Source organism: Mytilus californianus, unplaced genomic scaffold (assembly GCF_021869535.1).
Source record: "Mytilus californianus isolate M0D057914Y unplaced genomic scaffold, xbMytCali1.0.p SCAF_2, whole genome shotgun sequence".
Lineage (NCBI taxonomy): Eukaryota > Metazoa > Mollusca > Bivalvia > Mytilida > Mytilidae > Mytilus > Mytilus californianus.
The window spans coordinates 33,209,542-33,224,210 of record NW_026262668.1 but is presented as its reverse complement, the minus strand read 5'-3'; the positions used below and the strand labels follow the sequence as shown (position 1 = coordinate 33,224,210).

The following is a 14,669-nucleotide window of genomic DNA, read 5'->3' as shown; positions in this document are numbered from 1 at the left end:
ACAGTAGACAACCTTATACAAATTACAATACAAATGACAAACCCAGAGATTAATTCCCTTTTAAACATTTCGGAATTTTGGGTCCTCAATACTCTTCAGCTTCATACTTTTTTTGGCCTTTTAACTTTTTGATTTCTAACTTCATTGCCGAGTCTTTGTGGACGAAACGCGCATCTGGCGTAAAAAAAAATAATCCGGATATCTATGATGGGTTTATTTTTTATATATTATTTCTGTTGGTCTTCAGTAGTAAATTATGTACGCAATACTTCTAAAAGTTCAAGACAGGGCTGAAGGTCGATATATACGATACATCTTTCTAATCACGATCACACATAACGGTAAAAATAAGTAATCTAGAAAAAGAACACTAGCGATACTTAAATTAAATACAAATGTTTTTAATGTTCGTTTGAAATTCATTTACTTTAAGTACCATGCCCATATATTATTGTGATATACACTTACTACCATTACTACCACTAGACCTACAATAACGATAACCTCTAACAACCTATCTCTCACTTACCTAAAAACAAACGCTCATTATCGAAACCCGTCCCTTTTCATGACCTGAATAATAGTTTTATCATGCACCCTCTAAATTGCATTATATCTAAAAAAAAAATCTATCCTTTTTTAATCGTTTTATTGTTTGATTAAAACACAATGCATATGCATATATGTTTGTTATGATTCTACAAAAAAAGTTGAAAAGAGGAATAATACTTATGTTATTTATACAGAATAATCTGACTTGCATCAAAAGCAAACGCATTTGAAGAATAATCTAGACGATTGAAGCCATATAAATTTACCAGACTGACTGACTTCGTTTACTTTTTAGCTCTATTATCTCACGTATATATTCTTCCAGTTCCGTGTTACTGAAATGCATATGAGATTTATTATCACAGTTTACGGTGTTGAAATTGTGGTTGCTTGCGTCTGACTCCATGTCAATATTTTGACTGTTTTCTTGGATGCCTGGAAATTGTTGGCTTGTATCTGACTGCACACAATGTTGATATGACTTTCTTTGTCCTTCAGGCGGGGAAATTTCCTCCGGTTTCCAAGGTTTATTATTTTTTTCTGGATTCTGTAAAAATGAGATATAGGATGTACTGTGCGTAATATTGTCACTCAGCTTCAGTTTTATTTGTAAATATTTTTATTATTCAAAAACTCGCTGATTTAATTTTGAGGACAGAAACAGATTGCAAATTCATTTCATAAAATGTCAATTATTTGAAAAGCAATGTTTTGATAGCCTTTCAAATTAGAAAAAAATACCGTCGTACAATGACGTTAATAAAAATAAAAAAGAGATGTTCGAATTCAATTATAGATATTAATAAAAGGAGATAGGGGGTTGCGTCGATGAGACCTAGACCAGATTACCCATACTGTGTCCATCATTTGTGTCAAGCTCTAAATTCTTGCTTTTGGTCTTCAAAAATTGTTAAATTGACATATTTCCCCAGTATCACATCTTCTTTAAATTTTCAGATGTGTGAAAGCTTCTTACCAAACGATAATTTACTACACATATATCAAATTCATCTGTTAAAGTGCGTCAATTATGACATAATTAAGTGTTGTGTTTAAAGAATGAAATAACTGAATCCTAAAAGCTTCGTTATCAAAATTTATGTTTTCTATAGTATTTATAAGTTCAATGTCAAATGCAATGTTTTGTTAAAGAACTTAGATAATATTGAGAAATGGCATGTCATGAAAATCGGCATGAAAAATAAGTGTTAAGAAGAATTGACCCATGTGATTAATAAAAGCATTATACCATGTGACTAATGAACATGTAAAATTGTCAGGATATAATTTTTACGGTTTAACATGGGAAAAACGAAATTTTTACGGTAAACTAAACTTTACTGGTTTCTGCACCATGGTGATTTGAAAGTAAATGCCTTGTGAAAATGTCAAAATTTCGCAAAATAAACGTGATTTGCACCAACTTCAGCTTCACAGTTTGTTATTTCCAAACGGCTAAGCAATTTTTTTTATAAACAATAAGTAAGAAATGAAGCAAATGGTTGGTATTTTACAGAAGAAATAGTATTCGCAACGAAGCAATTCCCATCATACTTGACAGGTACTGAACCTTTATGCAGGTGTTACAGTACACCTCCTGACAAATATGTAAGACAAGATCACAGACAAAATAGTTCTTGCTTGTGGGTCTCTAAAATATGCTGCTTAATAAAGGTATGTTGACAATTCCCTTTGCAAATAACAGTTATATTCTATAAGGATACAGATATACAGAACTTTCGAGTTTCTTTGAAACCTACACAATGGAAACTGTCAATCATATTAGGATTTAAAAAAAATCAAATTTATATTGGAGTATATACCGGCATCAAAGTCCATCTCTATATGCAATGACATTGAAAATAATTTGAATATTTGAGTTCTCAACCCTTTATGTAAGAAAAACCCATTCTTAACTTCAATGCAGTTTAAAACACTTAGTTAAAATTGTTTTTCGTTATAACCAATATCTATCGAAAACACAAATATCTTATCTAAAAAAAAAAAAGATTAAAGCATACTAAGCTTGAAACTAACAAATACATTTTTCAAAGTGACAATATGTTTTTATTCTCTTTTTCTAAATAGATATTAACAGAAGTCCATTACTAATGGACTTCTGATATTAACTATGCTTTCAAAGTAAAAGTCCATAACACCGTTCATAATTCATTAAATTTCACCGAAAAAGACATATCTTTGACTTTTGATATACCATGATAACCACGACGGGAGAATCTAAATCAATTCCCATTTTAATACTGTAAATTCAGAAATTATTGCGAGGTTTTTATTAATACGAATAATGCGATTGGGTGAGTATCGCAATAATAAGAACTAGCATTCTGATATCTGATACATATATCTGTTTGCAGATTTTCCTGAAATCGCAACAATTAAACTCGCATTTTTGTCCATTCTTCAACAATTGCAATAATTAAACTCGCATTTTTGTCCATTCTTCAACAACCGCAATAATAAATGCACGCAATAATTTCTGAATTTACAGTATTCAGTCTTTAGAGGTATTTTTTCTTTGTCGTTGAATATTGTAAACCTATATGACCCAAATGCAAATTTCATAAGTATTCAGTGACAAGACAGCAAGCAACATTATCCGTTTGCAAAACTCTCTCAGAACATTTTCCATAACTTTAGAACAATGCACCAGTATGTGCTGATATCAATGCAAATACCGTTAAAAGATGAAAAAGACATGTCTTCAATTTTACACAAAGTTAAATCAAAATCTTAGCTTTAAACATACTTTTCTATCTTTAGAAGTATGTGTCGTCTTTCTTTTCCTTCTTCTAGAGGTTATTGCGATGCATACACCTATAGTTGTTACTATAAAAACTCCTACTACAACGCCCCAGATAGCTCCAATGCTGAGATCAAATTCATCACTGCCGTCTCCACAGTTATTCATTCCATCATTAGTTAAGTAATCAGATATACATCTTCCATTATCACAGTGGAACTCATTTGCGTTGCATATGCCTGTCACAAACATGATGAACAGTTTTGAATATCATATGTTATACAATTTTTTTTTTAAATGTATCATGAATCCATAACGTATGTTGAATTCTCAATGTAGGCTTTTAAATCGTTTTTACACACAAACTGATTCCAATCGGAGAAACACGATCGGTGTTACCAAATTAGCAAGAACCCTTAACGCTTCCAAATCACCGGAGATCACCTCCTGTTTAAACTTTGGGTCGAGTTGCGCAACTTTATGATCTCTGGGTAGTCATTTGTGGTCTATTGCTTGTATTTTTTTCATGACGTTGGCCGTCTTTGTTCACCATGTGGTGTGTTCGCTTTGAATACTGCCACAATATGTTTATAGTTTTAATTGTAAATTGGAGACTGATTTTAATGTAAATAGCTTTGAGAAGACTAGCTGTGTTGTCCGACACTGCGCAAAGTCTTCGCAGACCATACACATTCACTTACGAATAGGTTTCTTACTTGGAAGAAGAAGAAGAAGAAGAAGAAAAAACACTCAATCATTTGTTCTTATCAAAGAATGTATGTATATATATACTGCTTGTGCATGTTTATGGAAATCTTGAAAAGGATATCACAGATGGCGGCATTAGATTGTCAATCACAAGAACGAGTTTTGATTACACGTTAACATCAACTTATTTTTATTAAGAACACTAACTTAACAAAATCGATATTCAAAGGAGTAGGGGCATTAAGGCCCGGTTTTGGCCCAAGAAAATAAAATGTTTGACAACTATTCCAAATTGGCACATAATGTTTGGAAATGCACAGAGTCAAGAAATGTAAATGAAAAACGTAAGATTTTTTATCCGATGACGTCACAATTACGTCATAATATGTACCGTGTTCATGAAAACAATGAAAAATACAGAATTTATGCAGTTTTCCATCGTTATTTCCATTGTGGAAACACTGTGCGCAGCTAAGAAACAACAGAATAATTTAAGAGACGCTTTATTATAACTATTGACATAATTTCACAAAAAATAAAGTTGTTTCTTGGGTGCGCACATACTTTGCCAATTTAAAATATACTTAAAAATTGAAGTAAAACGAGGAAAATCAAGAAATTCTACAAAATATACACATTTCGTCATGGTTTGTTGACATGGTAACTCGTTAAATGTAAAATTTGTCATTATTTTATGAAAACCTTGTACCTTAGTCTAGTTAGGACAAATTTAAAAATATGTATGATAACTTTTAAATTTGCAGTAATTTTGGGGCCAAATAAGAATAAAGGATAAAGTAGCGAACAGATAGATAAAGATAGATCAGACTAACGTACACCGACCGATGAAGATAGATAAAGATAGATCAGACTAACGTACACCGACCGATGAAGATAGATAAAGATAGATCAGACTAACGTACACCGACCGATGAAGATAGATAAAGATAGATCAGACTAACGTTCACCGACCGATGATATATAGATAAAGATAGATCAGACTAACGTACACCGACCGATGATATATAGATAAAGATAGATCAGACTAACGTACACCGACCGATGATATATAGATAAAGATAGATCAGACTAACGTACACCGACCGATGATATATAGATAAAGATAGATCAGACTAACGTACACCGACCGATGATATATAGATAAAGATAGATCAGACTAACGTTCACCGACCGATGATATATAGATAAAGATAGATCAGACTAACGTACACCGACCGATGATATATAGATAAAGATAGATCAGACTAACGTACACCGACCGATGAAGATAGATAAAGATAGATCAGACTAACGTACACCGACCGATGAAGATAGATAAAGATAGATCAGACTAACGTACACCGACCGATGAAGATAGATAAAGATAGATCAGACTAACGTTCACCGACCGATGATATATAGATAAAGATAGATCAGACTAACGTACACCGACCGATGATATATAGATAAAGATAGATCAGACTAACGTACACCGACCGATGAAGATAGATAAAGATAGATCAGACTAACGTACACCGACCGATGAAGATAGATAAAGATAGATCAGACTAACGTACACCGACCGATGATATATAGATAAAGATAGATCAGACTAACGTACACCGACCGATGAAGATAGATAAAGATAGATCAGACTAACGTACACCGACCGATGAAGATAGATAAAGATAGATCAGACTAACGTACACCGACCGATGATATATAGATAAAGATAGATCAGACTAACGTACACCGACCGATGAAGATAGATAAAGATAGATCAGACTAACGTACACCGACCGATGAAGATAGATAAAGATAGATCAGACTAACGTACACCGACCGATGAAGATAGATAAAGATAGATCAGACTAACGTACACCGACCGATGAAGATAGATAAAGATAGATCAGACTAACGTACACCGACCGATGATATATAGATAAAGATAGATCAGACTAACGTACACCGACCGATGAAGATAGATAAAGATAGATCAGACTAACGTACACCGACCGATGAAGATAGATAAAGATAGATCAGACTAACGTACACCGACCGATCAAGATAGATAAAGATAGATCAGACTAACGTACACCGACCGATCAAGATAGATAAAGATAGATCAGACTAACGTACACCGACCGATGATATATAGATAAAGATAGATCAGACTAACGTACACCGACCGATGAAGATAGATAAAGATAGATCAGACTAACGTACACCGACCGATGAAGATAGATAAAGATAGATCAGACTAACGTACACCGACCGATGATATATAGATAAAGATAGATCAGACTAACGTACACCGACCGATGAAGATAGATAAAGATAGATCAGACTAACGTACACCGACCGATGAAGATAGATAAAGATAGATCAGACTAACGTACATCGACCGATGAAGATAGATAAAGATAGATCAGACTAACGTACACCGACCGATGATATATAGATAAAGATAGATCAGACTAACGTACACCGACCGATGATATATAGATAAAGATAGATCAGACTAACGTACACCGACCGATGATATATAGATAAAGATAGATCAGACTAACGTACACCGACCGATGAAGATAGATAAAGATAGATCAGACTAACGTACATCGACCGATGAAGATAGATAAAGATAGATCAGACTAACGTACACCGACCGATGATATATAGATAAAGATAGATCAGACTAACGTACACCGACCGATGAAGATAGATAAAGATAGATCAGACTAACGTACATCGACCGATGAAGATAGATAAAGATAGATCAGACTAACGTACACCGACCGATGAAGATAGATAAAGATAGATCAGACTAACGTACACCGACCGATGAAGATAGATAAAGATAGATCAGACTAACGTACACCGACCGATGAAGATAGATAAAGATAGATCAGACTAACGTACACCGACCGATGAAGATAGATAAAGATAGATCAGACTAACGTACACCGACCGATGAAGATAGATAAAGATAGATCAGACTAACGTACACCGACCGATGAAGATAGATAAAGATAGATCAGACTAACGTACACCGACCGATGAAGATAGATAAAGATAGATCAGACTAACGTACACCGACCGATGAAGATAGATAAAGATAGATCAGACTAGCGTACACCGACCGATGAAGATAGATAAAGATAGATCAGACTAGCGTACACCGACCGATGAAGATAGATAAAGATAGATCAGACTAACGTACACCGACCGATGAAGATAGATAAAGATAGATCAGACTAACGTACACCGACCGATGAAGATAGATAAAGATAGATCAGACTAACGTACACCGACCGATGAAGATAGATAAAGATAGATCAGACTAACGTACACCGACCGATGAAGATAGATAAAGATAGATCAGACTAACGTACACCGACCGATGATATATAGTAACTGAATGGTAATATAACCCAGGAAACTACTCTAACATGAAAAGAATTGTGAATACACCTTTCTCTAATTCTTCGTCAATTTATCCCTTTCTGCACCCATTTTCGGCGAGCCTCGCGTTTTAAATTTGAAAATTTAACTGTCGAGAGTGGATAAATATCGTATCACACTCGATGCAGTGGTAGAATCTATATTTAAAAGTATTATGATATGAGATTGTAAATTATAGATATATTTTTTGGTGAAACGATCGTTTATCTCCATCTGCCTTCAAATGCTATACGACACATCACATGTAATGTATTTCTCAACTAAACGTACCTTCGTGAAAGCTTGTAATAACAAGGTTGAATCCATTCTCACTGGACCATGAATCTGATTTGAAATAGATTGACAACACGTTCGACGTTGTTATGAAGGACCCTGAAGGCGAAACTGATCCACAAACTTTTCTTCTTAAACCTGTAATTATTGCAAATATCCTAATAAGTCGAAAAAAAGACAATACATGACCAAAAGAAAAACGACGAAAAACACTACTTAAGAGTCCACAACTTACCAAATAGAAAACGGAAGTTTGAGCAACACAAACCCTACCAAAATCAAGGGTAAACTCGTGTATTGCGAAAGGGTAAGCAGTTGGCGGCACCCGTTGTGTTGTACATGGAAATTTAAAATAAAATGGTGATCTGTCGCTTTCGGTTTAATTTAAACATATTTTATTTGCTAAATGTTTCGTTTTCTATTTGTACTTTATGGAGCATAGTTTTTCTATTCGTCGTTTTTCTGTTGGCCTTGGTGTTGTCTACTTTTTCTTCGACTTATGGTTTTTGATTGCTAGAATTTACAAACAAATTGTAACATTTTAATAATACCAAAACCGAAGCACTGATACATGGGGATGATAACCTGGAGAACTGATAGTAAAAACTTTGCATATGATGTCCGGGCGCTAAGGTTTCACAAAAATACTTAGACTAAGATTGATCGTAAGTATACTGAATTATTCATGACTTAAGATCGATCTTAGTCGAAATTTTTTTTTGTGAAACCGACTCCTGGTACTCTCCAACCACAGAATAAAATTACATCGATCAGTTGGGGGCATTCTAAATACGTCTAATGTGAAGGTACCCAAATTGACAGGTTTTTTTTAACCTTTATTCATTTAAGAAACAGACAAAAAGTTTTCATTTAGTATTTATTTTGTAGATGTATCCTTCTTTCCTATATAATTTCACATATTCAATTTTGAATCCATACTAAATTACCAAAACAAATGTACAGAAAAATTGGTTTGAACCGACCTCCAAACGATCCAATATGCTGTATTGAGGGGTTCCTAAATTTTACCCATGCTCAACAATACATCTGTAAAAATCAAATAGCTGATGTTTTATTTCTTCAATTTTTTTTTAACAATTTGACAATAGTTCATGCTTGTTATGCATTTTGAATAAATGCATGTGTGTGACATATTTTAACTTTACGTTTTAAAAAGTCGACTTTTTGTAGACGTCGCATGCCACGTTTCCTAATTCTTTTCTTTTTCTTGACTGGAGACTTCATCTGGTATATTACATGACCGTTAAATGTGTATCTTTAAGAATATTAAGCTATGTTGAAAGATTGGATGCTGATAAATGATAAAAAAATGAATAGTGAAGTTTCTTAGAAAACATACAAGACATCCGTCTTTTTTTAAATGCAAAATGGGTGAAAATTGGGTACTCGGTGCATTTGTGTTCTGTAACGTAATAATTGTACTGGCATCACTAGATATGAAGAATGATCCTAACATTTTTTGCTTTTATTAATATTTTGTGTCAACAGTGACCCATCTGGTCTTTTCTGCATAAGGTTAAAGATGATATCAAGAAACCTGCGATCTGTAGATTTATTGAAATTTGATTATATAGGTTATTTCCATGTTTTCTCTTCCTTCAAAATCTACTTCACATTGGCAGGTTATATACTGGTTTAAAGGTTCTTTTACTGGCAGATACTTTCCGTGGTTCGTTTGTGTGTAAAAATCTAATATATGTATCCGTATTTACCATTAACAAGTTTACTTTTGGTACTGTTTCCGTCATACAGGAGCAGGAAGTCGTCATCGCATTGAGGCTCAAATTCAATGTCAATGGACATAAACACAATTACCATTTGCTTATTCAGTTCGGTCTCAATGTTGACTGTACAATTCATGTTAGGAGAATAATGGACACGTCTTGACGGTTTTAGGCGCATCCAGCTTATACCTATTCCATCCATGCTTACCTTCTTTCCACATCGTTCTTCCATAAACACTAAGCAAATATACATATGCAAAGTCAAGCATTTTGGTTTCTTCATTATAGTATATATAGATGTATAGAAATGAGTTCAAACCTTTTTATCTTTGTTTTCAAAATATGTAGATTGATTTTATTGATTTAGTTAGTTTAATTAAAGTAAAGGGTAACTCGAAATTGCTACGCGTTGAAGGTCACGGTGTGATGAAGAGCAGCAATAAATCCGCTGCTTAAAATGCTTTTAAACTTTCCATCTACAATGGGGAATTTGTTTCAGAAATAAATACATCATATCAACCATTCTTTTTATGTATTGTAATTTCATCAAGTACAGATAATAATCAATATTTTGATTTTTGTGTGTTAGATTTTGTGTTTTTCTTTATCCTTATTATTTATTACCTTTTCTTCGGCTTTCCATATCTTTTCTGTGATTGTTAGCAAAAATAGCTCATTTTGAACTTTATTTTAAGTATATTTTCAGTGGCTTAATTACTTATACTTTCCATAATGTAAATATTTTAGTCTCTTGTATAAGCTTTCAGCTGCATTCAGTTCTTTTATGAGTCAACTTAAAAAACGTTTTTATGTATATTGTTTTCGAATATTTTATAAATGTCGAAGTCTTTACAATCAATAGTTCTACTACAGATGTAAAATCGTTATTATACGGAAGCCGATAAGGGCCATTCAAAAAAAAAAAATTATGTCGTAATTACGACATAGCATGTCGTAATTTCGACATAACATGTCGTTATAACGACATCGCTATATCGTAATTTCGACATAACATGTCGTTATAACGACATCGCTATGTCGTAATTTCGACATACCATGTCGTTATTACGACATCACTATGTCGTAATAACGACATAGCTATGTCGTAATAACGACATCGCTATATATATATATAAAAGAATATGTATTATGATTGCCAAGAGACTTAATGACACAGAAATTAACAACTATATGTCATCATAATGGCCTCAATAATGAGAAAAGCCCCCGCATAGTCAGCTATAAAAGAGGGACGAAAGATACCAGAGGGAGAGTCCCCGATATGACAGCTGTTTAATAATTTAATTCAAACGAATGAAAATAACGGTTTTAATAATGTACAAACAAAGACCGAAAAACGAATATGTAACACAGCAAACAAATGACAACCACTGAATTACAGACTCCTGACCGCTATGTGATAATAACGGCAACCTTATAGTTTAACTTTTCACTTTTTGATGCGATAGGCATTTCAAAATGGTTGTCAGTAAAGGCAAAGTTTGTAGCGGAAACAAATTCATCTTTTTTTTTAGAATAATGAACACTATATGCAATCAAGCTTAATTAAAGTTATTTACTTGCACCTCAGACTTGCACATACTAGAACTTTATTTATAATCAAGTCAAATGAGACCCAGTTGAATAGGGGAGCAATTCAAGCTCCTTGGAGCCTCTAATTATGTTTGGCATGTACAGATTTGTGTAAATTATGAAGTCCTGCATTTCCATTGCAGGTTCTGAATAAGATGAATTTTAAGCTTTTCCCAATAAAGACTATGTTAAACTTTGGACTCATAGTGCTCAGACCAACGGATCTCTGTACCTTCATTTGTACACACTTGAATCTTAATGTACAGTAACTACTGAGGCTTGATGCAAATTATTACTGCATTGCTATTGTTGGTTCTTAATGAGATTCTTCAAGCGTCCTCCCCATTGAAGCCCTATTAAAACTTTGTACCCCAAGTTCTTTTAACCACTGTTCCCCAGGGCAACTATTCCTACAAACTTAAGGGGAGGGTTAGGATTCCGCTAACATGTTTAACCCCGCCACATTCTTTATGTATGTGTATGTCCCAAGTCTTTAATTTACATATTTGTTTTTCGTTTATTTTTGTACATAAAATAGGCCGCTAGTTTTTCTCGTTTGAATTGTATTACATTTGTCATTTCGGGGCCTTTTATGGCTGACTATGCGGTATGGGCTGTGATCATTGTTGAAGGCCGTACGGTGACTTTAATTGTAAATTTCTGTGTCATTTGGTTTCTTGTTGAGAGTTGCGTTTTTGAACAAACCAGCGTATCCCAAGGCCTTGATAACCTCTGTAGGCCCCAAATAAGACGAAAAAAAACATCAAAATTGGAGAGAAAACTGAAAAAAATTGTTTCTAACCTCAGGGATATTAACCCTTGGCTATCTTAGATTTAATGCAATCAGTATGCATCAGCATCAGGGTACAGCTCATTTGCATATCATTTGCATATTTTTACAAATACTCGAAATTTAGACAATTTCTGATAACAATTCAGCATGCCAAGGGTTAATATCCCTGAGGTTAGAAACCATTTATTTTCTGTTTTCTCTCCAATTTTGATGTTTTTTCGTCTTATTTGGGGCCTACAGAGGTTATCAAGGCTTTGGGATACGCTGGTTTGTTCAAAAACGCAACTCTCAACAAGAAACCAAATGACACAGAAATTAACAATTATAGGTCACCGTACGGCCTTCAACAATGATCACAGCCCATACCGCATAGTCAGCTATAAAAGGCCCCGAAATGACAAATGTAATACAATTCAAACGAGAAAAACTAGCGGCCTATTCTATGTACAAAAATAAACGAAAAAACAAATATGTAAATTAAAGACTTGGGACAGACACATACATTAAGAATGTGGCGGGGTTAAACATGTTAGCGGGATCCCAAACCTCCCTCTAAGTTTGTAGGAATAGTTGTCCTGGGGAACAGTGGTTAAAAGAACTTGGGGTACAAAGTTTTAATAGGGCTTCAATGGGGAGGACGCTTGAAGAATCTCATTAAGAACCAACAATAGCAATACAGTTATAATTTGCTTCAAGCCTCAGTAGTTCATTAAGATTCAAGTGTGTACAAATGAAGGTACAGAGATCCGTGGGTCTGAGCACTATGAGTCCAAAGTTTAACATAGTCTTTATTGGGAAAAGCTTAAAATTCATCTTATTCAGAACCTGCAATGCCAAACATAATTAGAGGATCCAGGGAGCTTGAATTGCTCCCCTATTCAACTGGGTCTCATTTGACTTGATTATAAATAAAGTTCTAGTATGTGCAAGTCTGAGGTGCTAGTGAATAACTTTAATTAAGCTTGATTGCATAAAGTGTTCAATATTCTAAAAAAAAAGATGAATTTGTTTACGATACAAACTTTGCCTTTACTGGCGACCATTTTGAAATTCCTATCGCTTCAAAAAGTGAAAAGTTAAACTATAAGGTTGTCGTTATTATCAGATAGCGGTCAGGAGTCTGTAATTCAGTGGTTGTCATTTGTTGCTGTGTTACATATTCGTGTTTCGGTCTTTGTTTGTACATTATTAAAACCGTTATTTTCACTCGTTTGAATTAAATTGTTAAACAGCTGTCATTTCGGGGACTCTCCCTCTGGTATCTTTCGTCCCTCTTTCATAGCTGACTATGCGGGGGCTTTTCTCATTATTGAGGGCATTATGATGACCTATAGTTGCTTATTTCTGTGTCATTTAGTCTCTTGGCAATCATAATACATATTCTTTTATATATATAGCGATGTCGTTTTTACGACAAAGCTATGTCGTAATTACGACATAGCTATAGTGATGTCGTAATTACGACTTGTTATGTCGAAATTACGACATAGCGATGTCGTTATAACGACATGTTATGTCGAAATTACGACATAGCGATGTCGTTATAACGACATGCTATGTCGAAATTACGACATAGCTATAGTGATGTCGTAATTACGACTTGTTATGTCGAAATTACGACATATCGATGTCGTTATAACGACATGTTATGTCGAAATTACGACATAGCGATGTCGTTATAACGACATGTTATGTCGAAATTACGACATAGCGATGTCGTTTAAACGACATGTTATGTCGTTTTAACGACATGTTATGTCGAAATTACGACATAGTGATGTCGTTATTACGACATGTTATGTCGTAATTACGACATAAAATTTTTTTTTTTGAATGGCCCTTATCGGCTTCCGTATTATTATACACAAAGATTAAATTTAAAAAAAAATCTTACTTTTATGACCAGATGAAAGTGATAATGTTGTTAATACAATGGTCAGCTTTTGCAGGAATATCATTTTTGTCTGGAAGGAAAAGGGAAGTGATAAGATCATCTTGTAAGCGTCTGCAATTTATAAAAGATGTATGTCACAAGTGCAGTTACATGTATATACATTGTACGCAATAACGAACAATATATAATATAGAAGCAGTTTTAAATCCGAAACTATTTAAAAGTTAATGTTCTTTCGATAAAATGAAATAAAATGAATATCTTATCAAACAGGTTTAAAGCTATCAACACTTGACTCTTGAAATAATAATTTATTAAAATAGTTTTTATCTTGTCTGTTTTAAACTTTGATTTCGCTCAGAGGCGAATGAAACGCTGCGATGTGTCAATCAAAAAATAAGGAGATGTGTATGATTGCCAATGAGAAAACTAAATATATAATAACTGGAAATACAATGTACCTTTACATTCGTATCGTGATAGCTCATTTTGAAATGCCTTAAGTAGTACTATGTCAGCAATAAAGCATAAATGTCGATAAAAACGACAAATCCACGTCTTATCAAAGAAAGGAGCACATATAAAAAAAGAAACGAACACATATAACAAAGAAAAAGGAACACATGTAACAAAGAAAGTAACACATATAACAAAGAAAGTAACACATTTAACAAAGAAAGGAACACATGTAATAAAGTAAGGAACACATATACTACATACTAGATAATCTCTGAACGATTCTTCGGTTTGACCATAAGGGCTTTGTTGATAAACTTTCAATGTTTTCTGTGTTATCGATACAGAATCTGTGTTTTCTTTTTATATATCTTTGCGATTTGTTCTTCAAAATGCATATTATAAAGTTTATCAAATAATGCACTCACAAAC

General features: G+C 33.8%; 1 protein-coding gene across 1 annotated transcript; it reads right to left on the bottom strand.

Moving 5' to 3' along the window:
• Positions 1 to 241: 241 nt before the first annotated feature.
• On the bottom strand, positions 242 to 9,732 carry LOC127728779 (uncharacterized). The gene is made up of 4 exons (XM_052236397.1): positions 9,490 to 9,732; positions 7,754 to 7,894; positions 3,320 to 3,552; positions 242 to 1,099 (listed from the first exon to the last, which is right to left on the bottom strand). Exons 1-4 carry the CDS (start codon positions 9,701 to 9,703, stop codon positions 815 to 817), a joined length of 873 nt encoding a protein of 290 aa, XP_052092357.1. The 5' UTR covers positions 9,704 to 9,732; the 3' UTR covers positions 242 to 814.
• Positions 9,733 to 14,669: the final 4,937 nt, after the last annotated feature.